Source organism: Macrotis lagotis, chromosome 1, assembly GCF_037893015.1.
Source record: "Macrotis lagotis isolate mMagLag1 chromosome 1, bilby.v1.9.chrom.fasta, whole genome shotgun sequence".
Taxonomy (NCBI): Eukaryota; Metazoa; Chordata; class Mammalia; order Peramelemorphia; family Peramelidae; genus Macrotis; species Macrotis lagotis.
The window spans coordinates 860,163,026-860,190,510 of NC_133658.1; the positions used below are offsets into that span (position 1 = coordinate 860,163,026).

Below are 27,485 nucleotides of genomic sequence, written 5' to 3' on the forward strand. Positions count from 1 at the left end.
TAACAGCTCTATAATAAGCCCATAACAGTTATCCAAGAAAGCACATCCATTCAAATCAGTAGCAAATAAAAAGTCAGAGAAAGTATAGATTGGAGAATATATGCCAGACAATACAGAGAGAAGGAACTCTCCAACTGGCAGTGAGAAAACTCAGTTCAGCTTGGGGAGAGGGAGAGGGAGAGAGGGAGGGGGTGAGAGGGGCAGAAAGAAAGAGACCAAGAGAGACAGAGAGGGAGGGAGGGAGACAGAGAGACAGAGACAGGGAGAGAAGGAGGGAGAAAGAGAGAATGAGACGTAGAGACGGACACAGAAAGATGCACACACAGAGATAGACAAAGAGACAGAGTCAGGGAGGGAGGGAGGGACACAGAGAACTGGACAGAGAGAGAGAGACAGAAAGACAGACAGACAGACAGAGACAGAGAAACAGAGAGATGCAGAGATAGGACAGAGGCAGAGAGAAAGAGACATAGACAGAGACAGAGATAGAGAGACAGACAAACACAGAGACAGAGACAGACAGAGACAGAGAGAGAGAGACAGACAGACAGAGACAAAGAGAGAGACAGAGAGACAGAGAGAGACAGAGATACAGAGAGACAGAGACAGAGAGAGAGAGAAAAGAGAAGAGAAGAGAAGAGAAGAGAAGAGAAGAGAAGAGAAGAGAAGAGAAGAGAAGAGAAGAGAAGAGAAGAGAAGAGAAGAGAAGGGAGGGAAGGAGGGAGGAAGAGAGGGAGTCTCAGATTTCACTTAAGGGAAAGTTCCCCCAGATCGCAGTGTAGTAAATTGGGAATGGGGGCATGATGGAGATTACTAGTTCTTCTTGGGTTGACTTTTTTCCCCAGTTTTTCCTTCAGCAACATGAAGTGAGTTGGCCTTTTCCAACTTCTCTCTTGAAATTGGAAGCCAGAAATGGGCCAAGTTCAGAGACTCAAAGAAAACTGAGGAGACAAGAGCTCTTCCGCCTCATCAGCTCTTATCTCCCACCCAGACTCAGGGCTTGGATCTCTCCCACACCAGTGGTCTTTGGGATTGGGGTTACAAAAGAATATTCGAATGGCTTCATGTTTCATGGAGTCATGTGGATCCCTGGTTAGGCCTGCTAGATTGAGCTGTATTTCAGATAATTCATATTTCACTTCATTCACAAGGAGAATTAACATGCATTCATTAGTTATGATAATCCCTTAAGAAGTCTGCTCTTTTACTCTTGGGTCATGGCCTTATCAGCTACCTTGCTGGGTGTGTGTGTGGGGGGTGGATGAGGGTACTGGTGAGCTGAAGTGGGGCTAGAGACCATATCCTGGATTACTTAACTCTCTAGAAAGGGCAGGACCTCATGTGGTTCATGATCATGGGTACTTCCCAGTTATTCTTCATTTACTCCTGGGGCGCCTTCTCAGCAACTACCTCTCTCTGCCAGTGAGTATTGCCCCAATCCCCATGCCCATGCCCACTCTTTTTAAATTCTGCAATCACCATCATATTAATACTGCCTTTGCTACAGAAAAGTTGGGGACCAATTTGCTCCCCTTCATTGTATTTGAAACTTTCCAAACAAAAATACCCATGCTACACCCCTTCATATGTCTTCTCTCCCTCTTAGAAAGTAAGCCCCCAGAGAGCAAGGACAGATTCGCTTTTGCATCCTCACTCCTCTCCTATTCCCATCCCCCACTTAGGACAATGCTTGGCTTGGGTAATTGTTTTAAAAATGCTTTTTTTTCTTGAATCCCTTTTCTACACCTCGTCTCTTCCTTTGCCAATTCATCCTCTGTACAGCTGCCAAACTGATATTCCTAAAGCATAGCTCTGATGACAGCCCTCCTTCCGCTAGTCAAGAATAAAATGTCTAGCTCCTTTGGCTGGCTTTTCAAGGACTTCACCACACAGCATACTTTTTCCCTGGACTTTTCACACTTTCCTCACTTTTCCTCACTTTTCCGTCCAGCCCAGTTGTCCCTCTTGTTGGTTCCTTGTGCATTTTTTGCTTTCTCCCATCTCCAGACCTTTGCCCAGGTTGTGATTCATGCCTGATATTCACCCCTCCTCCCCTTTACCTCCTAGATCCCCTGGTTCCCTTCGAACCTCAAGGGTCACTTTCCACATAGGACCCTGATTCTTTCAGTGGTTGGTATCCTTTGAAATGACTTTGTATAGCTTCTGTTTCACCCTTATTTTGCCTATAGAATATAAGCTCCTTGATGGAGGGGAATGTGTCATTTTTCTTCTCAGCCTCCTGGCTCACCATCTGGCCCTTAGTGGGTAGGTCTATGGGAACTTTATGGACATTTGATTTGAATTGGATTAGAGATATACCCCACCGTCTTGAAACCCTCTCTCACCAGCCTGGCCTCTGTCAGTAGAGGAAGGAAGTGAAATGGGGTGGGGTGGGGTGGGGAGGTGACTTCTCCTTTTTTTTCCCCTGCACTGGAGTCTAGGTTGCCTCTTTTTTTCTTTAGCAGACCTTGTCGGAAGCTGAGCAGACAGACGGATGGGCCACTGCCAGGCCAGGCAGCCAGCAACCATGGCCCTCAGACTGGTCCCAACCCAGCGTATTTGCTACTGCTTCAATGTCAGGATCGCCACCACGGCCCTGGGCATCTACCACGTGGTGAGTGATGCCCCTCGCCCTTCCCTGGAGCCGTGCCATCCAGGAAACCTGCCTCTCTCTGGGGTCTGAGGAAAACCACTCTTCTACAAGTTGGAGTGTCAGACATTTATCACCATAACCTTTGCCTACCACTAGCCCTAACAACCTGCATCTGTGTCAGAACCACAGTATTAGCAGTGAAATTGGGCTGGTGCTGCAGGGGAGGGTTGGGAGGAGGCAAGATGTTTGGGCTGGCATGATTCAGTTTTAGACCTGACTAGGCTATGGGTTCATAGCATGGTCTTTTAAAAGCCCTGTTCTTTGCCCAGTGTTCAGTTTCCTCTGCTTTAAAATTATCTCAATGGTCTCTAGGATCTCTTCTAGTTCCAAAAGATGCTGAGTTTTGATTTGAATTCTGGTGCTTCTATTTACTTCTCATGTGACCTTGGGCAGATGACTTTCTTCCCTCTTGAACCTCAGTTTCCTCATCTACAAAATGGGGAGGTTGGACTTGATAACCTTTGAGGTCCACTTAAACCTGGGGATGGTTGTGCAGTCCACAGATGGGTGGGACTGGTTTTGGAAGGAACTTTTCTTTTTTTTTTGCTCCAGAGACCTCCCTTCCTGTTGCCAAGCTGCTAAAGGACATTGTCTTTCCTAAGTTTCACTTCTTCCAATTGTGTTTCCTTGTATTTTGCTTTGGTTCTGCCTTCCCATTCTTTCTGGTTTCCTGACTTTGATCTTGCTCTCCTTAATGCTGAGATTACAGGACCCTCCTATAGCTCATCTCCAGGGGAGAAAGGAGACTTTTAAAGAACTTTTGCATTTGGACTCAGAAGGAATGTGGGTGGTATTGATTTCCATCACAGTTGTATCACCTGTATCTAAGTCTCCTAGGAGGAGGCCAGCAGGGGAAAAAGAGATCTCTAATAACCCATGCATAGACAGGCAATGAGGGAAAAGTGGAGAGAATTATTCCTAGAAGAAATGCATTTTGTTGGGGGAAAAATAAGAGCCCTGAGTTCTCTGAGAAAAAATGAAGTCCCTTCCAGCTCTAGTGAAAAAAAAAGGTGACCAGATCCTGAAGAAGAATAATAGTACTTTAAATATAGTACTTTAAAGTTTGCAAAAAAATTTCACACACACACACACACACACACACACACACACACACACACACACACACATATATATATATATATATATATATGAGATCACATATATATATATATTTGGAACTAATATTTCTGCATATATTTGGATCAATGTATATATGGACCATTTCCTTTTTAGCTAATCTGAAGCAAACGGAGCTAAATGATTTGCCCCAGGTTATGTATATCTTATTTGATCTTGCCCTTTCTCTTGGTGAGGCAGCACCAGTTATTGACTCCATTTTTAGCATATGAAGAATTCTCTGTTGTCTTCTATAGGTCAGACTGGAAAGGTACAGCAGGAAGGAGGAGATTAGATTGGAGTCTGTTGTAATAGTCCAAGTGAGAGGCAAAGACAAAGGCTCTGGGTGGGAGAGATATCTGACCCATGGGGGAGCCTTACTTGAGTCACATATATACCCTGTAAATATCCCCAGTGACGGGCATGCACAAACCTGGACCATTTTAAGAATGTTCCCAAAGGTGACAGATGTGTATGTACCCACCTGGGGTGAGCTGACACAGCAGCAGACATCTGGATGGAAAAAAATGCAATCATTCCAGATGTTTCCGCCTTCCTTAGAGCTAGAGTCACTCATACTTGGTGCTGTACTCAGGACTCTGCCTAGCCGTTGTTACTCATGAGCCTAACCCTCCGGGGAGTAGTAGACCAGTCAATTGTGCAGCCATTGCCCACAAGAAAAGGTCCCTTGGGTCTACAGACACTTAGTAAGCCCTGTGATCTGGAGAGGGCATACCTTTCCTGGCTCACTTGGGTAATTATGACTGGCTAAGCCGACCTGGGGAACACACAATCACAGAACCTCTTAATTGGAAAGGATCTCAGTGGTCTTCTAGCCCCATCCTGTGCTTGATCTTGCATCCCTCCTACAAAATTCCCAACATGTGGCTATCTACATGTTGAAATCTGCTAATGAGGGAAAGGGACTATCTCTGGAGAGATAGTTCCAATTGCTAAGTTTTTCTTTAGATGGATTCTAAATCTGCTTTTCTGTAACTTCCCTCCATCATTCCTGGTTTTGCCAAGCAGAACAAGGTTATTCCCTCTTTCTCACAATAGCTGAATATAGTTTCCATTCCTCCCTTACATCCTCTCTCTGTTCCATTCTAAACACTCTAAGTTTTCTACAGTGAATCCCAATCTTCTTGGAGTCTTTAACAATCCTAGTTGGTTTTCCTGGGTACTCTTTACTTTTTTATCATTCTCTCTAAAATGTAGTACCCACATCCAAATATGGTCCATAGACCAAATGTAACCTGTCCAGGGCAAGTGATGGAATGGGAAGATAGTGGAATATTTCCTCCTTGTTCTTGAAAACCATGTAGCCCAACTGTTAACTATAGCCAGGTTTGTCTGTTATTTGCTAGCACCCCATCATAATGCAACTTGGAGCCTGCTCTTTGCCAGGAGTGGCCCCTGCCATGATGGACTCCCCATACCAAGCTAAGAGGTATAACTGGAAGCTCCTTGAGTCAGAGCAAGCACAGGATTGGGCTAGATGGAACTGAGATCCTTTCCAATTTAGAGGTTCTGTGATTGTGTATTCCCCAGGCAGGCTTAGACAGTCACAATTACTCAACCATTGCTAGAGGCAATGTGGTACATACAGTGGAAAGATCACTAGCTTTGGAGTTAGAAAATCTGAATTTAAGTCTTGTCTCTGACATTTAGTGATTTTGTGATAGGGCATATAAATTCAACCACCGGAGCCTCAGTTTCCTTAACTATAAAATGAGGTGGTTGAACTAGATGGTTTCTGAGGCCTCTTGCAGCTCTTGATTTATGATGCTAAAGGACACTGGTATAGATGTCTCTTTGGCGAGAGAAGCCGTATGGTGCCCTGGAGAGAAACTCCCCATTGGTCATCTAAAACTTGCATTTGAGTCCTGAATGTCCCTTTGCTAGCTACTTGACTTGGAGTAAAGTCCTTAACCTTTTTTGGGACCCATTTTCTTCCTGTGAAATGAGGATGAAAATAGCTGTTCCACTCTCAAGAAAATGTTGCAAGTTCCAAGAAAATTGGAGTCACTGTTATTGGGACAGAATGTCAGAAGCTGCCTCAGTGGTCACCTAGTCCAGTTTATTATGCCTGTATGGGGAATTAATAAGTCAGAAGACTTGGACTTGAAATCTAGTACTTTTACCTACTTGGTGTGGGTCCTTGGGTTAATTACTTAAACTCTCTGGACCTCCTTTGGTGATTCAGTGCTCTTTCCACTGAGTCTGGAGTCAGAAAGACCTGAGCTCCAATCTTGCCTCACCTTCTCACAAGCTGTGTAAACTTTAACCTATCACTGCCTCAGTTTCTTCAATTGTAAAACGGAGGTGGGAGTGATGATAGCACCTAGCTTACAGGATTGTTGTGAGGGTTAAAGATCATTTTTATCAAGTGCTTAGTGTTTAATAGGGGCTTAATTGCTTGTTTTCCTTCTTCCTCATTTGTAAAATGAAGCATAGGTTTAGATGGAAGAGATTTGGCTGTCAGGTTATAGAAAAGAAAATTGAGCTTTAGAAAGCTGAAGGGACTTGGTTGTGGTCACTCATGAAGCAAGAGATGGAATCAAGTTTTGAACTTGGATCTTCTCTGACTGGAGGTAGATTTTTTCCTCAGGACCACAGGAAAACCTCGGAGGTCCTTCCCAATCCAGTGATCATCTAGTGATTCATTTCAATTTTGGATAGCACTAGTTTTTAGGAAATTTTTCACCCTTTTAAAAAATGGTAACAAGTTTAAATAGATATCCTTGAAACTTCTGCTCATTATTTCAAGTTCTCCTGTGAGGCAAAGTTAGGACAATGACATGAAGTTAAAATACCCGACGGTGAGTTGATTAGATCTCTGACTGAGATGGGGACTTGGAAGGAGTCGAAAGTTATGTGTTGTTTTTGAGGGGAAGAGGGGCATTATCTTCAAGCACAGACCACAGCTTGGGGCAGGTCGACATCAAGAACCCAGGCAGGGTAAGGGTGCAAAACAGAGCTGCAAACATACTTGAACTGTTTCACAAAGAGAAATCACAGGAGGTGGAAAGGGAGAGCCTTCAGACTATGAAGACTTGGGTCTGGGTCAGATTGTTTGAGCAAGATATGGGACATGAGAGATAGTATGGTGTGGTGGAAAATGCACATTTTAGAACTAGAATTGCAGCTTAGCTATATTACCTTGAATGACCTTGGGCAAGTCACTTAACCTCTGCTGCCTCAGTTTTTTCATCTCTAAAATGGGAATGATGGAAGCATCCATCTCCTAAGGTTATTGTGAAGATCAAAATGAGAGAATGTTGATGGAAGTGTTTTGTAAACTTTGTAAACCTAGTGATGATGACGACGACGACGATGATGATGATGATGATGGCTTTTCAGTTAATGGTCAGAAAAAAGTTTTCTTGCAATACTAGGACCCAGAATATCAGAATGGGGGGGGGTTCTTAGAATAGAATGTCAAAACATGGAATGTTGAAGCTTGGGAGAGCATACGGATACTCAGAATGTTTGAGCTGGAAGGAACCTTTGCCAGTATATTCCTTCCTACAGACAGGAAATTGAAGTCTAGAGGGACAAAATGACTTGCCCTAGCTCCTGCAATGAATGACAAGGGGAGGAGGATGAGAACCGAGGTCTTCTGGCTCCAAGTCTAGGGCTCCCTCCACCCCAATGTGTGGGTATATTTATTTTGACCTCCACCATGGATAATCCTAAGACTGACATTCTTTAATGGACTCTTTGAAAAGTCCCACAGGAGGGACTTTGACCCTATCTCCAAAGGCCCAGGAGCAGAAACCTTGGTATTCATGGTGAGGATAAAGCATGAATTTAAAATGTTTCTGCTTGTCCCAGATCCCCAGAGTTGCCCATCTATTATGGTCTTAAAATTAGAATTGGTCTCTTTCTCTAACTGGTCTGTTCCTTCCAAATAGCAGGTGTCCCATCAAATCTTATAATTATGTTATCTCAACCACTAGACTGTGAGCTTCTGGTGAACAGACCCAGGTGTGATTGGTCTTTGTCTCTATTTGTGCCCCACAGTCGGTGCCCAGGGCTTCTTGAATGACTGAATGAGTAGAATGAGCAACCTATGAGAACTAAAAGCACAACTTGAGTGGGGAAGGTAGAAACTGAAGGCTGATGGCCTTTGGGGCAGCTTCCTGAGTGACATTTGAAAGTTGATGTTTGGGTGATAAAAATAGCTTCTTGACTGTTTGGCAGGGACAGCACCCATGCATCTGCTGGCAGCCGGTGCCTTATTTTAGTCAAGCGTGGCGGAAATCATCAGCCCCTTGGCTCACTGAGTGTGCCCACGATAAAGGACAGACAGGCCCTGGTGTCTTGCCACTCTGGGTGCTTCCTTTTTAATGTCTTTCTCAACTTTTTTGCAATGATAATCATCAGCAGAGCAACCTAAGGAAGGGTGGGGAGGGGGTGAAACTTCTTTGCTTTCATTCTTTCCTCCCTGTGGGGTGACCTATCGAAGAGTGTATGTGGCGTGTGTTCCTGCCTCTTTGTCTGGGCCCCTCTTTCTCTGGGCACCCAGTACCTCCATACTGCCTCTACTTTAGCCTGGATTCCTTAGAAGTTTTCACAAGTTCTAAGTCCTTCCTGTATCCCCCAGGGTGTGAAACTGGCCTATGTGACATGTGGCAGAGACACAGAGTCAGGTTCTTACTCTTCTGAGTGGATCTGTACCATCAATCAATCAGTCAATATGCATTTTCTTAAAAATTAAATTGTTTAATTACATTTTTTCAATGAATAAAAATCTATTTTTCTTCCTTTTCCCTTCCCTTGGGATGGGATGTAGGGGGAGATCAAAAACCTTTGTAACAAAGAGATGTCCAAATAAAACAAATTTCTACACTAATCATGTCTAAAAAACTTACAGGTATTTATTAAGTTTTTACTATGTCCCAGGCCCTGGGATAAGCATTGGTGATACAAAGAAATACAGAAACAATTCCTTCCCTCAAGAAGTTCACACTTGATTCACTTTATTGGAGGAGACATCATAAGCATGAAGATATATATGGTGTGTGTGTGTGTGTGTGTGTGTGTGTGTGTGTGTGTGTGTGTGTTAACTACATACAGAGTAGAAAGAAGGGAATCTGAGCAGGGAAGCATTATTAGCTGGGAGAACCAGGAAGTCGGTCTGCAGATGAGATTCCATCAACACTCACTCATTCAACATTTATTAAATGGTTGAACTGAGTCTTTCCAGAAGCCAGAGGAACTAAGAAATAGAAGTGAGGAAGGAGACTATTTCAGGTAATGGGAGGATGGAGTTTTATGTTTGAGGAACAACAGGCGGGCCAGTTGCGTTGGATGGTGGTCGTGTGGAAAGGAGCCAAGGCTGAGAAGATCTGTACATTTGTGAAGGACATTCAATGTCAGTAGAAGAGTTTATATTTGAAGGGAAATGACATGATCAGAACGACACTTTAAAAAATCGATAAGGATTGAAATTCTCTATTTCCCCATTTCCCCCAATCCCCAGTTCTAAAAACTGAAAATGAAAGTCTACAGACTCAACAAATTAAATGAGCTCTTCCTATAATGTCCGATAGGCCTGTGGAAAACTCAGTATTTGGTGCAAATATGAAAAAGAAAGAAATCTAAACCCTTGTAACAAACATGCATCATTAAGCAAACTCAATCTCCACACGGATCGTGTCTAGAAATATATTTCTCATTCTTCACATTGAATGTTCCCTTCTCTGTCAGGAGATGGCTAGCATGTCCTCTGGATTCATGGATGGCCATCACATCGATCAAATTCGTGTGTCTTACTAAGTTGTTTATCAAAAATACAATTTAGAAAAGTTACTTGTGGCAATGATTTTTTTTTAAATTTGTGCTATAATTCATCCCTATCTCACTGTATTAAATTTAAAAAGCAGCATGCCTTCTGGGAACCTTCTCAATCACACAGAAGGTAAAAGATTGGTGTCATTGTTAAACATGAAAATCTAGGCTAATCTAATAAGGTAGGTGATTAAGAATTTACAACGCAGTAAAAATCTACTTGTGAAAATTTAGTTTCTGGGCAGATGCTTGCTGAAGATATGCATAGGCAAACAAATTGTATGCATTTATTAACCATTTATTATTCTTGCCAAGATGTAATAATATTTTTCTCTATTATATTAATATATATATTATAGTAAATACTTTTCACTAACAATTGTAGATACTTCATACACATCTAAATATATGAGGTTAAATTATATAGCATAAAGTTAAAAGAAAAGCTTCTATCAGCTAGTGAATGGCTGAACCAAGTAGGTCATATGAATAAAATGGAATACTATTGTGCCATAAGAAATGATGAAAGGGAAGTTTCAGACAAACCTGGGACAACTTGAATGGGCTGATAGAGTGACCAGAACCACAACAATTTATATGATAATAACATTGTAAAGGCAAGCCATTTCTGAAAGACGTCAGAAATAAGCAATGTAAAAACTAACCACAATTCCAGAAGATTGACAAAAAAGATTGTTTCTTGACAAGTGATGGACTCAAGATATAAAATGATATATATCTATATCTATCTATCTATCTATCTATCTATCTATCCATCTATCTATATATATATCTATATATCTACATTTGGACATGACTGATGCATGAATTGTTTTTTGCTTGGATATGAATTACAAGAATTTTGGTTTTCTTTTCTAATGGAAAAGCAGATGAAAGGGAGAGAAAATTAACATTTAATTAAAAACAGAAAAATCACCTTGACAGCTAGATGGAGGATAGATAAGAGTTAGGAAAGATTTAAAGGGGAAAAACCAACTAGAATTCTATTATGATAATCTACGTAAGAGGTGATGAGGTGATTTATGTGGAAAATATTTATCCAAAGTAATTTGTTAGGATAGGGCATGGGGAAGAGTTCCTAACCAGTGGAGAGATCAGAAAAGACCTTGTGTAAGAAATAGATCTGTAGTTCAACTTGGATGGAGCTAGGGAATTCCAAGAAGTGGGGATGAGTAGGGGAACTATTCTGGCCATGGGAAAGAGCCAATGCAAAGACCTGGAGGTGAAAGATAAAAGTGTCAAGTGTGTGTCTTGTGAGAGAGCACTGTGGTTACTGAATCCTTAATGAAGAGCTTGTAACTCAGGCTCCAAGGTTCCACATAGATGGGGAGGATTATAGCCTGGAAAAGGCAAGGCTAGGGTGGGAGGGGGAGCAGAGCATAATAATTGTTTCCAAATATTTGCAGGGATGGGTAGATAGATGCATTAGATGTGCTCCAAAGGATTGGAGATAGGGTGGGGTGAGCAATGGGGAAGAACTAGGACAAATGCAAGTTCAAGGAACACTTCTGTAAACCTGTTATGTATACAAGGAGGAAACATTAAAATAGAGTTAGAAAACTGAGTTTGGAGTAATGAAGACTTGGGTTTAAATTTCACCTCTGACACTTACTAGCTGCATGACCCTAGGCAAGTCACTTAACTTCTCTAGTGAGATAATTTTTTAACATGTGTATATTCCCTTTTTTCCTTCCCTCAGGAAGCTTCCTGAGACTCACTTATTGCCTGCTAAATGTTGGGGATAAAAAATCATAGTCCTTTTCTTTAAGAAACCATCAAGGAAGAAGAAGGGTATGAATTACAATAGCTAAAATTTATATAGGCCTTTAAGGTTTCCATAGTACTCTGTATGGTAATAATTACTCACATTTATATAGAGATTTACTTTATAATTATCTCATTTGATCCTCATAACAACTCTGGGAGGTAGGCACCATGATTATCTCCATTTTGCGGATGTGAAAACTGATGCACAGAATGTCAAATGACATTCCCAGGATTATATAACTAGTACCATTTGAAGTTAAATTTGAATTCGGGTCTTTTTTGACTCCTTTTCCAGCACTCTAGCCACTTTCCAAAATAGACTCGTGTGTGTATATATATATATATATATATATTCTCTTCTTTGAGTCTCATAACAACCCTGTGAGATAGGTGCTAGCTATTCTTAACCCACATTTCACAGGATCTAGTCACTGAGGCTTATGAAAGTTAAATTACTTCCCCAGCATCATATACTGGAATGAATGTCTGAGGAAGGATTTGAATGCAGGTCAGGCCCAATATGATCTGTTGTGAAACTGTAATTTCCACTTAAGTAGAGAGGGATAATTTTTTAAATATTCTCTGAGGCTTTATGGAGGGTGAAGCATCTGATCTGAGACCTTGAAGGACCTGAAATGGAGAGAGGAGGGTAGGGATGAGATCTCATTCTAGACCTGAGGCTGGCTTGAACAAGTACACGAATATGAGAGAAGACAGGATGAGATCAGGAATATCCAACATATCGGTTCAGATAGAGCAGGCAGTGTTTGAAGGGAAGTTCTGTGGATTATAACTGGGAAGGCAGGTAGGAGCCAAGGCTGTGGAGGGACTGGAATGCCAGTCCAGAGAATTTTCATCATTTCATTAGACAATAGGGAGCCATTGAAGATGTTGAAGCAAGACAGTGAAAGGATTTGATTTGTGCATTAGAAAGGTGTTGGTAACTGTGTGGTATAGATAGTAGAGGGCAGAGAAGCAAGTAAGGAGGCTTGTGAATTTGCCTAGGTGAGCAGTTCTGGAAACCTGAGTTAAGGTTGCTGTGGGAAGGGAGAAGGAGGGGTGGGTGTAAGAGATGAGATGAAACCAAAACCACCTGGCAACTGGTTGACTGTGGGGAACCCAGTGGGGGAAAACTGATCAATTAATGAGCAATTCTTTATTAAGCATCACTCTGTGCTTAAGGTACTGTGCTTAAAAAAGGGAAGATGTGCTCAAGGATTTGAACTTGGTTGGGTGACTTGGAGGATACTGGAAGAAAGAGAGGCCTCAGAGGGACAGCACTTGGAGGGGGAAAGATGAATTCAGCTTAGAACATTTAGAGTCTGTGTTATTGGCAAGTCATCCAGGAGGGCATGTTCAAGTCAGTCAGAGGTGTGGGCTTGGAACTCTGCAGAGAGCTGGCATTCTCTCCTCCTCCTCCTCTGCCCTCCTCTGGTCTTCCCCTCCCCTCCCCCTCCCCTTCTCTTCCTCCTTCCTCCTCCCTCCCCTTCCCTTCCTTTCCCCCTTCCCTTCCTTTCCCCCTTCCCTCCCTTTCCCCCTTCCCTTCCTTTCCCCCTTCCCTTCCTTTCTCCCTTCCCTTCCCCTCCTCCTCCTTTCCCCTCCTCCTCCTCCTCTTCTTCTTCTTCTTCCCCTTTCTCATTTTCCCTCTTTTTCTGTCTCTGTTTTTACACCTATACATACATGGTTTAATAGAAACAGTGTGTTGTTGGACTTGGTACCAGAAAGAACTGGCACCTACCTCAACTACTTACTGTGACAATAAAATCCAGTTAGAGGGCTTACATTTAGGGACATTGGTGAGACTGAAATGAAAGTATGTGGGTTAAATTCTTTTTTATCTTAAAAAGTCTGTAGAAATCCCTGTGATTATTGTTACTACCTTCATAGAGGTGATAATTGAAACCATAAAAGTGGATGAGATAAATCAGGAGTTGAGGGAGAGAGAGAGAGAGAGAGAGAGAGAGAGAGAGAGAGAGAGAGAGAGAGAGAGAAGAAGAAGAAGAAGAAGAAGAAGAAGAAGAAGAAGAAGAAGAAGAAGAAGAAGAAGAAGAAGAAATAGGGCAGAGTCTTGAGAAATATTAATGCTTTGGAGTTAGGAGAGAGAACCCTATAGTGATTGAGAATGAATAGTCAGAGAAGTAGGAGGATATTCAATATTGTTTCAGAAATCAGGGGGTGGAAGACTATTCAAGAATGGTATAGTCTTCACCATCCATTATTGCAGAAAGGTCAAAGAGAATGACCGGGCCTTTGAATTATTTGACACTTGGGACATCATTAATGATGATTTTAAGTGGAATGACAAGGAAGAAAGTCAGATTTCTGAGGTCTAAGGAGTGGGGTGAGAAGTGAGACATTAGAGGCATTTAAGAAAAAGTATGTCTATAACAAGGATCTTAACCTTTTATGTGTTGTGAACTTGGAAGTCTGGTGAAGTCTATGTATCCCTCTCAGAATAATACATTTAAATTCATAAAATAAAATCCATTGAATAATAAAAGAAACCAGTTATGTTGAAGTATGGCTATCAAAGTTTTAAGAAACCAAGTTCATGGATCTCAGAAGTTTGCTCTAGAAGTTTCTTGGTGAAGAAGAGGACCACAAGCATAATAGGGCAACATTATTAAGGTGTGGGGAAGAGGTACAGGAGAACCTGCCCTTTGAGGAGAGGAATGTTTATCATGGAGAAAAGAAGATTTAGAGTGAACTTATTTGGGTATTTGAAAAATAGTTAAGTGAATGAGGGATTTGGTTTATTCTCTTTGGTCCCAGAAGCAGAATTGATGCCACTTCCACCCAAGCAATTTAGGTTCTAGGTAAGTGACAAATTTTTATAATCAGAATTGGAAAAGTTCTTAGAAAATGTTGGCTTCCCATCATCAGTTTTCAGTAAAGGTTAAATCTCCCTAGAACCCAGCTCCCAATCTGCTACAAGTAGCCACTGAATAAATGGATAGCTAATGAGTATTGATTGATATTATAGGTATATTACATTTCTGCTTTATACTCTAATTATATATTGATATTATATTCATATTACATGTGTAGGTTGAACTAGATGACTTCTAGGTTCTTTCTAACTTTGAAATTCTGTAAGAAAAATAGGATTATAACTTGAAGCAATAGGAGAACCAAGAAAGAGTTTTAAAAAAAAACCCAAACCAAAATCAAACTTGAAAATATTCCTAGGAAGTAGGTAAAGAAAAACAGAGATATATATTACAGAGGAGGGGGAGAGGGAAAATGGCCCTGGTGATGAGAGGAATTAAGATGGGATGGAGAGGGGCAGCTAGGTGGCATAGTGGATAGAGCACTGGCTCTGGAGTCAGGAGGCCCTAAGTTCAAATCTAGCCTCAGGCACTTAATAATTGCCTAGCTGGGTGACCTTGGGCTGTTCTCTTAACCCCATTACTTTAAATAAAAAAAAGATGGAATGGAGATCATAAGAGTGTGGTGCTTTGGTGAACAGTGGAGCTTGTCTCAACTTAGGAGACAGGTGGGGAACAAAGAAGATGGATGAAAATAGGGGAGATTTCAGTGTACAGAAGAACAATCTCATTAAGAGAAGAGGCAAAGTGTTCCATCTTTGTATATTAATTTCAACTGGTTAAGGATTACAAAGCAGAGTAGCTGAAAAGATTTGTGATCTGGAGAAGAAATCATTATTTTGCTCTTTTCCCCATCCTATCCATCTTTGAGACATCTTCTACATTGATCCAGACTTCCCTCTCCCCAATCTCTACAACTGCATCTGACATCGAAATGATACAAGGATTATAGTTTGTTAATTTTTTTATATAACAATGGAATAAACAATAGCTAAGGAAAGGCTAAAAAAATGCAAGGCAAAGAAGGGTGGCATGGAAAGACTGGCTAAGAGTTTATTGGGAATTATGACTGCCAATGCACACGCTTGTAAATGTAGCAGCTGGAGAGGCTTCCTCTGCTCAGTGCCTTTTTTTCACTCATGTTTTGGAAGGTGAAGTGATAATGAGAGAATAGATTGGTTAAAAGGTCAGTTTCCTTCCCAACCCTTGATTCAAGGTGGGGGGGGGAGAGAGAATGAAGTCCATATCCTGTAAAATCATGTATTTCTCTCTCCTCTTCCTTCTTAACAATTCCATACCCCACCCCCAATGACTCTTGGAGTCTTGTGAAATCATATTCCTCTCCATAGGTATTCTGGAGAAAGACAGATTCTACCAAGGAGTCACAAAAGAACATTAAAAAAAAGTAACCTAGTCATTTATTTCTGTTAGTGTGGGCAGTATTCCACACCCATAGTCCCCCACCTTTTCAAAAATGAGAAGGAGTTATAGTTTCTCATCTGTTCCCTAGGGTTAAATTTGGTCATTACAGTCCTATGGGGTTTATTATTTTTCCCAACACCTTTATTTTACAGATGAGAAAATTGAGGTACAGAGAAATCAAATGAATGGTTCAAAATGATATAACTAGTATATGACAAAAGTACCCAGACTCCAATATTTCTTTCACTGTACCATGCTTCCAGTTATGGGATTATTTCTGGGAGTTCTTAGGTTTCTCCTCCCTCCCCCTCCCAATTCTCCCCACCACCTAACACTGTGATACATATACACAGGAAGCCAGGACTTTATTTTAAGCCTGTGGGGCACTAGCCTGGAACCAGGAATGTATTCTGGGCAATATGTAAAGCCAGTGTGAGATGTGATGCACCCCACCCCTAGGACTTCCTGTAAAAGAACATCACTTTTTGTACAATAAATCATCCTCTTGACTTGGGTCTGGGGCCAAGTCACCTGCTGAAAAGGTTTGTGGTCTATGGTTTTTGGGAATTTGGGGAGTGAGGTTAGGCCGAATGGTCTGGCCTAGCTGGTACAGGGCAATATCCCTGGCTAATGTAAATATCAAATGAAATAAATTCAATTCAATCAACTTCAAAAATAGAATTTTATTAATGGAAAGGAAGCAAAAGATAGAGAATTACCACCTGCTTTGTCATCATATCCTAAAGACCATAGAACTTTTCCATCTGACTTGCAGCTCAAACCTTCTATATATGTTGTCTCCCTCATCAGAATGCAGGTCACATGAGGACACTGACTTTTTTATTTTTCTCCTCAGTGTTTAGCACATAATAGGTGCTTAATAAAGGTTGCTTTCACTCATCCATCTATTCATTTATTTATTCATTCATTTGTACATCAAGGTATATGCCTAAGATGGTCACTTGTCTCTATGGGTGAGGTGCCTGAAAGAGTCAAATTTCTAGACTAACAAAAGTAACTGCTAGAAGGGACAATGACTATGCAGGTGGCCCAGTAGATTCAGGAAGACTTGAGTTTAAACATGGCACCATTCACTTACTGGGGTGATGGGCAAGTTAGGTCACTGTTCTCTGCCTATTTCTTCATCTGTAAAAAATTTAGGAGATAATGTTTGTTGTCTTTATCATTGTTGTCTCTATTATTATTTCATGTTTTATAGACATGAATGTCAGGAGCCCTTTCTATAGCCCAGTATCAAAGTCTGTCTGAGTTGGAAGGGCCCCCAAGGGGATCCAGCTCAATATATATTTAATGAAGAATCCCCTCTGTATATCCCAAAGAAGTCATCTTTCAGCCTTGGTTTGAAAATCTCCAGAAAGAGAACCCCACTACCTGTTGCCCTGTTCCTTCTTGTGGATAGCTCTAAGTATTCTTCTTTACCTGGACTGGAAATTGGTCTCCCCATTTCTTCCATTCAGTATTTCTAGTTTTATCCTGGGGGAGGGGTGGTGGTTCAAGGAGACTAAGGGTAACACAATTCTTCAAGTCCTTGAAGACGGCTACCAGGCCCTCCATCTCCTCTACCCAGCCCCTTCCCTACCTCCCTGCTCCAGTTTTCCTTTCTCTAGGCAAAATGTCCCTAGACTTGTCAACAGACATACTGATGGAGGGATCTTGAAACCCTCTTGCACATGTTATATCTCCTGTTAGAATATAAAGCCCCTTGAAGGTAGGAGTACTAAAAACATTTTTTCCTTTCTTACTTTGAGTTATTGTCCTGTCTCCCTTGCTCTTTTCCTTCCCTCCTTTTCTTTTCCCTTCCCTTCTTTCCTTCTTTGCTTTTTTCTTGCTTCCCCTCCTCCCCTCTCTCTCCTTCCTTCATTTCTTCTCTTGTTCCCTCCTTTTTTGCTTCCTTTCTTCTCTCTCCCTTCTTCTTCCTTCTTTCTCTTCTTCCTTTCTTCTCTCCTTTCCTTCTCTCTTTCCCTCCTTCCTCCTTTGTTTTAATTTGAACCCTAATGCTTAATACATACTTATTGATTGACTTGCCCTTCTTGGAAATGTCCTCCCTAAAGCCTGCTCATAACTGACCCCCAGTACTCAATTGGCCCCTAACCAGGACAGAAGACAATGAGCCTATCATCTTCTCCCTGGGGCTGCTTCCTCTTGAATTTCTTCTGGAATCAGGTTCCAATATCCTGGAGAACCTGACTGAATCTCCCTTTTATTTTATTTTTTTTAAGATATTCCCTTTTCCTCTTGGTGTCTTAACTAAGTGCTAAACAATTGGCCAAGAGCCTTCAGGACACAGAACTGTGTGTGAGCCCTCTCTAGGACTTGGGGAACTGTGAGGGTCCCTTAAACCCCAACTACACTGTGCAGTAGGAAATAACAGGCTGGGGAACCAGGTCACTGTCTGCTTGACTATGGATCTGGGTCTGGGTATTTTGGGGATGGAGAATATGGAGAGGGGGCCAAGGGGGGGGAAGCCCCAAAAGAAGAGGTTAGTCAGGGGAAACTCTTTGGGTTAGGAGAGACCTAAATGTCTCAGGCAGTAAGAGGCTGTGTCCTGGCTGGAGGGAAGGAAGGAATACAGACTTCTTGGAGGGACAGGCCGGATCTTGGAATAAGAAAAGACTGGAACTGAGAAATTGAAAAAAAAAAATGATCCAGTAGTATGGCAATAGTTTTACTCAGTACAGACTTCAGCTCCAGAGACAGTTATTACTGGTTTCCTGTAGCAGGAAAATAGGGAACGGGAGGGAAGGCATCTTTGGTAGAACAGAAGACTGAGTAAGGAGAATTTGTGGAAAATTGAGAAGGACCTTAAGGACAGAGTCTAGTGTGGGCTTCAGGGTCCAGGTGTAGTTTTGGAGATGCTGACAATCTCCCAGTTCAAATCTCACCTTCTTCAAAAGACTTTCCCGGTCCCTTTTAAATTCTAGTGCTTTCCCTCCGGTGATTCATACCAATTTATTCTGTTTTTAGTTTATTTGTAAATAGTGGTTTTCATGTTATGTCCCTCATTAGAGACAGTCCCTGCTCTCCAGGAGACTTCAGGGTCTATCTTTTGCCTTCCTTTTTATTTCCAAGGCTTTAGCGTAGCACCTGATACATAGCAGGCTCTTAATAAATGTTTATTGACTGGCTGACTGATAGTGTTACCAATATCTTCTCCTCTTACCTTGCAACTGAGATGCGTATTGCAATTTATGTAGAAAATGTCTTTTCATAATTTTAGAATGTAAGCTTGGCGAGGACAGGGACTTTTTTTCTCTTTCTTTGTATCCTCCTTCCTTAATGCATGCTTGGCCTTGTTGATGGATAAGACGTGTGTTTGTGTGGGGGAAGGTGTTCTTAGGACACCCTGGACTACCAAACTTGCTTACTGTGCTATCTCAGGAAGGTCTCTATTCATCTCTATTCTTTTTAATGTGGTTTTACTATTTGATGTCAAAAGGACTCACTAATTACTGTCTATGACGAGAAGTTTACCTCCTGATTTCAGGAAGAGAACCCATTTCTCCCTTGTTGGGTGTATCTGACACATAGGCAAAACAGGCAGGGATAACAGGAGTGTTTCCCACATGTGGCATTATCCCATTTTTGGAATTTTTTTGGATCTTAGCTCCATGGGAGCACCTCAGTTTAAGGGCTCCCAGGACAGACAACCCCAAAACTCTGGGCAAGGGTGTGAAAATGGGAGTGGAGGAAAGGGAAGGGATGAGGGCATTAGTTTCACCTAGGCAGTTAGTGGATAGAGAGCTGAGATAGGTGTCAAGATGATAGTTCAAATCCTGCCTCAGATACTTACTAGCTGTATGACTCTTGGCAAGTCATTTAAGTCACTGTCTGCCTCAGTTTCCCTATCAGTAAAATGGAGATAATAGTACCTTTCAGAATTGTTGTGAGGCTAAAAATGAGATATTTTAAAAAAGTGCTATATGTTATAATGCATCATTATTGTTATTCCCTAGGACTCACTCTATTCTACAGAACTGCTGTCGCAATAGAAATAGTTAGGGTTCTTGGAAGATGGCTTTGAATGGGCAAGATATTTCATCTCTTGGTGGGCAAGAATATTTGTGAGTCAAATGTGGGAAAGTAAAGTGAAATGAGAAAGTACACTCTGCAAAGCAGAGTATGCGGAAACAAGGATGAGGTAGGAGGTGAGAGGCACTTCCGGACCTTTCATTGTGAGAGTAGAGGTGAAATGATAGATCACAGAGAATGCTAGAAACCTTACTAGAGGCAGCAAGGTGGCTGGGCCTGGAGTCAGGAAGATCTGAGTTCAAATTTAACCTCAGACACTTACTAGCTGTGTATCTCTGGGCAAGTCACTTAACATGTCTACCTCAATTTCTTTAACTAAAAAATGGGCATAATGATGGTATCTATCTTCCAGGGTTGTTTCTAACTCTCGGTGATACAAGTCTTTCCCCCTCTTCTGAGTAGATCTCTTTTCCTCATGAGGGAATTGGTTTTGAGGATCTCTCAAGTTCTCTCAGTTTTCTGAGTCTTCCTTCCTTTTGAAGAGTTTAAAGGGTTTACCTGATGTGTATGATGACACACTCCAATGGATACATGACCTCATTGATGTGGGTACTTCCTCCAGTGGTCCCTGCCTGCCCATACTGGTGGATGCTTATCCATGTTCTTCCCTAAATTTAAGGGGGTCATCCATGAAACCATCATAGATAATATCGATTACATGATGGGATGTTGGGGTCTCTTCCAGATCTCTGAAAAACATTTCTTGAGAAACTGGGCTAAATCTAGAACCACTAAGTTTGGAACTCTGAGCTAACTCCTAACCTGTGATCTCCAAAGAGTCTTCATTTAGCCCAGGTCACACTAGGGTTGAAGCTTTCCTTTGGAGGATCTTATTGTCCTGTGGATCTATGGGGAAACCCATCAAATTGTAGATTCATAAATTTAGAACTGGAAAGAATCTTAGAGGTTAATGAGGTTCATACCCTCATTTTACTGTTAAGGAAACTGAAACTCAGGAAGTATCACTTTAGCTCATAAACCATGCGAACTCCCTAGCTCAAGTGATGGAAAAATGGCATTCATGTTTTTGTTACATAGATGGGTATAGACATGTCTTGCTTATGTTCCTATTTCAAGAGGAGTAAGAGGGGCAAATTCTTTGTCCTGTGGAGAGAACGGAAAGGTGGAAGCTTCTGTAGGCTCGAGCTGAGATATGTTAACGATCTTTCGTTATAAAGCCCAAGATCTCCCACTGCATTTAGGGCCATCTCCAATTGTCCTAATCCATATCTGGCCACTGGGACCAGATGGCTCCTGAGAACTGAGGCTGGTGACTTAGCACAGTCCTCTCTAACTTAAATCCAAGTCACTTGTATATCAAAACTCATCTCCCTGACATCATGGTTCTCTTAGAAAATGAAGGACAAATAACAATTTGCCCTTAGGAAGCTTGCAGCCGATGGGGGAGACAACAAACAAACAAACAGATCTAGAGCTTTACACTTATAAGATAAATGGAAAATAAGGAAGAAAGGGAAGGCACCAGATAATCTAGAATTCAGAGGGATTGGGAAAAGATGGGATTTCAATAGAGCTTCATAGAAAAGGAATGTGTGTGTGTATGTGAAAGACAGAGACAGAGAGACAGACATAGAAAGACAGAAAGACAGAGACACACAGAGGGAGAGACACAGACAGAGAAACAGAGTCAGAGAGGCGGAGTCAGAGTAACTGAGACAAAGAAATATAGCTTTAAAGCAATGTTTAAGTGTTTTCAGTGTAAAAGACACTGAATACAAAATTTTAAAATAATTTTGTCCTATCTTTTGGAGGAGAAGGAGGTAGAGCTGGTCAGAGAGATGAATAGATAAAAATGATTCAAGGCAGGTTGTGCCCATAAAGGAGGTAACAGAAAATGTCTCTAGGAAAGCAGGAGAAAGGGGAGAACCATTTTCAGGGATGGTCATGGAAGGCTTCAAAGAGGAAGGGATTTTTTTAGTACTTGGGAACTTCCAATTTTTCCTCCAACCATGCTGTAAAGTCACAACTTCCCTATCATAACTTCCTTATCATAACTCCATCACTATTTTTATCTGCATTTTTCCCAGAAGGGAAATGACTTGCCTAAAGTCACATTTCAGGTTGTATCTCTAGGGGAACTCAAAGCCAGGCTCTCTGACTTTAAATTTATTCATCTATTTATTCAATTAAGTCTTACTAGGAGTAAAGCACCAATGACCATGCCTTTGCTTACTTAGGTGGTTACTTGTTCTCTCCTTATATAATAACACTGATCTCCTACCTGATTGCTGAGGGGAAGAGAGGATCAGGGCTAAAGCAGACCTAGCTTACTCCTACTATTGCACTCACTGATGTCTCCTTTCAGGGAACTTGCCATCTGTTAGTAAGGATCAGTAAGGTGGGAGAGGAAGAGGTCTGGGAAACAAAGAAACTCAGTGCCCAAGGAGAGTCATTGATGTTTTTCAATGTGCTCTGCTAAGGCCCCCCAACACCTGCAAATAGGGAAAGTAAGGTGCTTTCCAGAGGTTAAAAATGACCCTCTGACAGGGTCTCTTTGAGCAAGAAGCTGGTGGGTGGATGGGCAGAGGACGGTTTTCTATGTGACTATTCCTGGATCCCAGAAATCCTGTTAAATTGCTATTCCTAGGTAACCAGGTGGTGTGGTAGATAGAGCACCAGCCCTGGAGTCAGGAGGACCTGAGTTCAAATGTGACCTGAGGTCAGACAATAATTGCCTGTGTGACATTCAAAAAGTCACTTAACCCCATTGCCCTAAATAAGTAAAAAATTCTAAAAAACCACTAATCTGAAAGCCTAAGTCTGACTAGGTCATTCCTAAAGTTCAGGATCAAACACCAGGGCTGTTGTTTGGCATTTAGAACTTATCACAACTTGGCACTAATCTACCTTTGCAGCCTTATTACACACGATTTCCCTTTATATACTCGATGGTCCAGTACCCTAGCCTTTCTGCTATTCCTCACACATGACTCCAGAGCATCTCTGTGCTTTTTTCCAGACTGTAGCCTTGCTCAGAGTGTGCTCTCTTTGCTCCACCTCCCCAAATCTCTCAAAGGTCCCTTGTCTTTCCCAATGGAATATCATCCCTGTTGAGGACAGGGATTATTTCACTTTTGTTTTAATATCTCTAGTGGCTAACAATGTTCTTCGTACACATTTGTGATGGAGTGATTGGAAAATTCTTTTTGCACATAAGAGCCTTTCAAAGATTTGAAGATTGTAGGTACATAGATTAGGGGAAAGACCCGTTAAAGCTTGCCCCTCTGAGGTTACTCTCCACTGATTCTGTATGTTTACATCTTTCTACATGAGTGAGGTTTTAATCTGGTTCCCTGACCATCCCTAGCTGCTTGGACCTCTTCCCATGCATATGTGTAGTAATGTAACCTAAATTACACGAGCAATACAAAATAAACTACATGTGATATAAACAATGCAATATAAATTGCATGCAATATAAATAATGTAAATAATTATTTACATTATAATATTACAACATGAATTATTTACATTATAATATTACAATATAAATAAAATAATTTATACATGAAGTATAAATGGTGTTGATTTATATGAAGTATAAGCAATGCAATAAGAATTACATGTGATACAGATAATGGAATATAAATTACATGTAATATAATTCATATAATATGAATTTTGTATAATATAAACAATGTTAACATGAATACATGCAGTATAAATAATGTAGTAAGAGTTGTGTGCTAAAATAATGTAGTGTGAATGACACATGATAAATAATTCAATGTGAAGGAGATGCGATATAATATGATTTGCATGTGATATAAATATGTATTATAAATAATGCAATATTCATTATACAATAGAAACAGTGACATAAATTGTATCATATTTATTTAATCTATTTTTGAATATACTATTTATGTGTACCTTGTCTCTCCCAACAGAATATAATAAGCATCTTGAGATCAGGGACTGTTTCACTTTTATTTTAGTCTTGATTTATCTGACTGCCTAAGATAGAACAAGGATTATTTTTTCCTGTTCTTTATTTTTAAAAAATTCAATTTTATTTCATTTTCAGTTCTGAATTCTCTTTGTCTTCCCTGCCCTTCCCCCCTTCATTGAGAAAGCAAGAAAAACAAAACTTGTATCAGATATTTTTAGTCAGACAAAACAGATTCTCATGTTAGCCATGTCTAAAAAAGTAATCTGTTTCTATCTGCATTCTGCACCTATCACTTCTCTATCTGGGAGGGTGATGGTGGTAGTTGTGGTGGTAGCATGATTCATCAGGAGTTCTCTGGAACTGTGGCTGATAGAACAAAGATAAACCAAATTTGCAGAGAGATTTGGGTTCTATATAAGAAAAAAACATTTTTTTAAATCAAATGAGAGTTCTTCAAAAGTAGAACAAGATGCCTTGGAAGTAAGGAGTTTCCCATCATTTGAGGTCTTCAAGAAAAATCCGAATGGTCCCAATCACAAAGGTGATAGAAAGAATTCTAGGTCATGTAGCAGCAGTCTTTGATGAGCTCTGACCTACCCTTCTTCAGGGGAATCTGTGGTTCTTTAATATTTCAGGGTTCTAGTATAGCAGCTCTTGCCCCTGTCTTGTCCAAGGTTTCTCTTAACAGAGAATCTATTACCTGCTCACCCAGAAGACTCTTGGGCCCATTGATGATGCTATGGGAGTGGTAAAGACAGAGAAGCTTCCTCTCCATTAGACAGACCCAAGTTGGATCAGAGAGGCCCCTTAAGAGCTCAGATCTGCAAAATCTGGAAATGACCCAAGGAGTGATTGAGTCTTGAGGAGTTGACGAAACTGTTGACTAAACACCAAAGAAAGTGACTTGTAAATAAGACTAATTTATGAGTTGTTGATTAATAAAGGTAGAGGGAGGAAGAGGAAGGGTACATATATTTTTTAAATACTTCTTATAGGCCAAGAATTGCAGCAAGTATTTTATAGTTATGATCTTATTTGATCTTCTAGAATCCTAGAGGGCCTGGAAAGGGAGGAAAGTGAAGTATAGACAGAGGTAGCAGTGAAGTGGTGTAAATCTGGGTCCAAGAACTGAGAGAAATGGGTTCTCATCCCAGTTTTCTTGCTAACTTGGAATTAGTAGAAATAATGTTGGAAAAGAGTTAGGGGACTTGAATCCTTTGTCCTGATCTACAACTAATTTGTTTCCTCTTTCTACACTTCAGTTTCCCCATCTGCAAAATGAGGATGTTGCATGAGATAATTTCTATGACCCTGCCCAGTTTTGACATTTGATATTAGATGGTGCAATGGAAAGGGTGCTGGATTTGGAAGAAGAAAGACTGGGATATAAATCTGGCCTTCAATACTTAAGTGACCCCGGGCAAATCATCTAACCTTTCTTAGTCTCAGTTTCCTAATTAGTAAAATCCACTCAAGTGAGATTCTATATTTTAATTACTTTGCAAACTTAAAAAATGTTTTACAAAAGTAAACTATTCTAAAATCCTTTTTTAGGTGACCTTGGCCAAGTTATTTTTACATTCTGAGTCTTCTCTCTCTCTCTCTCTCTCTCTCTCTCTCTCTCTCTCTCAAGTCAATGGAGTTAAAGTGGCTTGCCCAAGGTCACACAGCTAGGTAATCGTTAAGAGTCTGAGACTGGATTTGAACTCAGGTCCTCCTGACTCCAGGATCAGTGTTCTATCCACTGTGCCACCTAGATGCCCCCAGTCTTTTGGTTTTTAACTGTAAAATGAGGAAATTTGGGTTCCATGCTCTTTTAAATCCTCTATGACACTAATGTTTTACAAGCCCCTGAAATTATATGCTTCTCTGGTGGCTAGAATACCATTGTGCATACTTTCCAGGGACTTGGGAAATGGAATTGGCCATCAGAAGAAGGTTTGGTGAGACTGAGGTCTGAGCCAGAGCTTTGGATGACTTTGCGGTTATAGCATCTTGGTTATGGCAGAGCTGATTCTCTGTTCCTAGCCAGGGTCATCTTTCTAGGGAGAGGATGCTTAAACTGGCCAGGAGGTGGATCTTGGGCCTCATGTGGTGCCAGGAAGACACTGCTCCAGTCTCGGTATCCAACTGGCAAGTAAAATGAGATGACTTCCAATGCAGTTCTAAATGAGCCCATGTCTTTAGAATAAAGAATGCCAGAGTTGAAGGGGACCTTGCAATATAATCAGTCAGTTAATCAATGCACATTTATCACATGCTTACTATTAGTCAGTTCATTCTATTGATTTCTGGGGATAAAAGGAAAGGTCAAAGATAGTTCTGCCCTCAGGGTACTCACAGTTCAATGAGGAAGGGGAAAAATTAAAAAAAAAGCCCAAACCCCAAAGCCCTAAAAAAACTATGTACAAACTTGCTACAGACAGGATAGATTGGAGCTAATCACTGGAGAGAAAGCCTTGGAATTAAGAGGCTTCCAGTAGAAAATAGGATTTTAGCTGGGACTTGAAGGAAGTCAAGAGGGGGAGATGAGAATATTCTAGGCCTGGGGTCAGAAAAAATGGCCAGATAGTGGGTTTGGTTTGAGGATTAGAAAGAAGGCCACTAAGGAGGAGAACAGAGAACAAAGAATATCAGAAATAGGAGGGACCTTAGAACACAGAATGTTAGAACTGGGAAGGGCTTTAGAATTTATAATGTCAAAGTTGAGGGCCCTTAGAACACAGAATGTCAGAACTGGAAGGGCCCTTAGAACACAGAAAGTCAGAGCTGGGAGGGCCCTTTAGAACACAGAATATCAGAGCTGGGAGCGTCCTTATAATACAGAATATAAGAACTAGGAGGGCCCTTAGAACAGAGAAAGACAGAGCTAGAAGGGCCCTTAGAACACAGAGAGTAAGAACTGGGAAGGGTCTTAGAACATGGAATGTCAGAACTGGGACATAGAATGTCAGAGTAGGGAGGAACCTGGGAATGAAGGATTTTAGAACTGGAAGAACTCTCTTTCCTTGAAGAAACAACTGGCTTGTCCAGGGAAGAGTCAGAGACTCTGGGCCTTTAGGAGATTAAATATCTCCCCCTTATCTTGTGGTCTCACTTCTCCTTTCTAGCACCGTCACCCTTTCTTCTGTTTCAGCATCCTGATCTTCTGCTCTGGTTAGTCCAATGTTCTTAGCAGGGAAGAAAGTGATGTGATTGCCATATTCTTTTTGAGAGGAAGAGAAATAAATGTTTTTTCTGTTTGGATGTTTCTATGGTTTGAAAGAAAGGTCCTAGGGAGGTGAGTGCTGAGCCCTAATGTGACTCTAGGGGAGTGATTTCCATTTAAGGATGAAAGGTTTCAGAGCCAGGAAGAGTTCCCTGGAGGCTTGAGAAGGTTGAGGGGGATTGAATGAAAAGGGTTTGCAAATATTCTTGATGAGAGGTGTGCAGCTCCCCCTCCTGCTGCTAGAGCCATCCAAGTGATCTTGTATCTGCTTTGTACGGGTGCTCATAAGCATATGTATCATTTTCTCTATTAAAATGTAAGTGCAGACCTTGGGGGGTATCTTGGTTTTTTGTGTCCCCAATGCTTTATCATAGTGTCTGGTAAGCACAGAGTTATTTAATAAATTCTTAATTATCAAAAACTCCCTAGAAGATGAGTTTGGGTACCTGAGGCCTTGACCTGACTCAGTCACTGACTTTCTGTGTAACTTTGGGCAAAATGCTTCCTCTTTCTGAGTTTAAATTTCCTCATCTACTAAATAATCATTCTGGTCCCTCCCAAAGCCAAAAGTCTGGGTTTCAAGGTCTTTTCCAGCTCTAACATTCTACATTCTTGGATATCTTATATTTCTTAGGTGTCTTCCAGTTCTAACATTCTAGAGTCTGTTTCCAACATTCTCTGTTCTAAGATCCTTTCCAGTTCTAACATTTG

General features: G+C 41.1%; 1 protein-coding gene across 2 annotated transcripts in view; it reads left to right on the forward strand.

Moving 5' to 3' along the window:
• The first annotated feature begins 1,385 nt into the window (after positions 1-1,385).
• Positions 1,386-27,485, forward strand: part of LAPTM5 (lysosomal protein transmembrane 5) — a 41,934-nt gene continuing 15,834 nt past the window's right edge. Inside the window, exons 1-2 of one of the 2 annotated variants that reach the window (XM_074217890.1) lie at positions 1,386-1,422; positions 2,463-2,614. In XM_074217890.1, coding sequence (XP_074073991.1) covers positions 2,495-2,614 — 120 coding nt within the window. In that variant the 5' untranslated portion in view covers positions 1,386-1,422; positions 2,463-2,494. The remainder of the gene's footprint in view (positions 1,423-2,462; positions 2,615-27,485) is intronic. The other variant, XM_074217891.1, reaches the window with a different exon arrangement.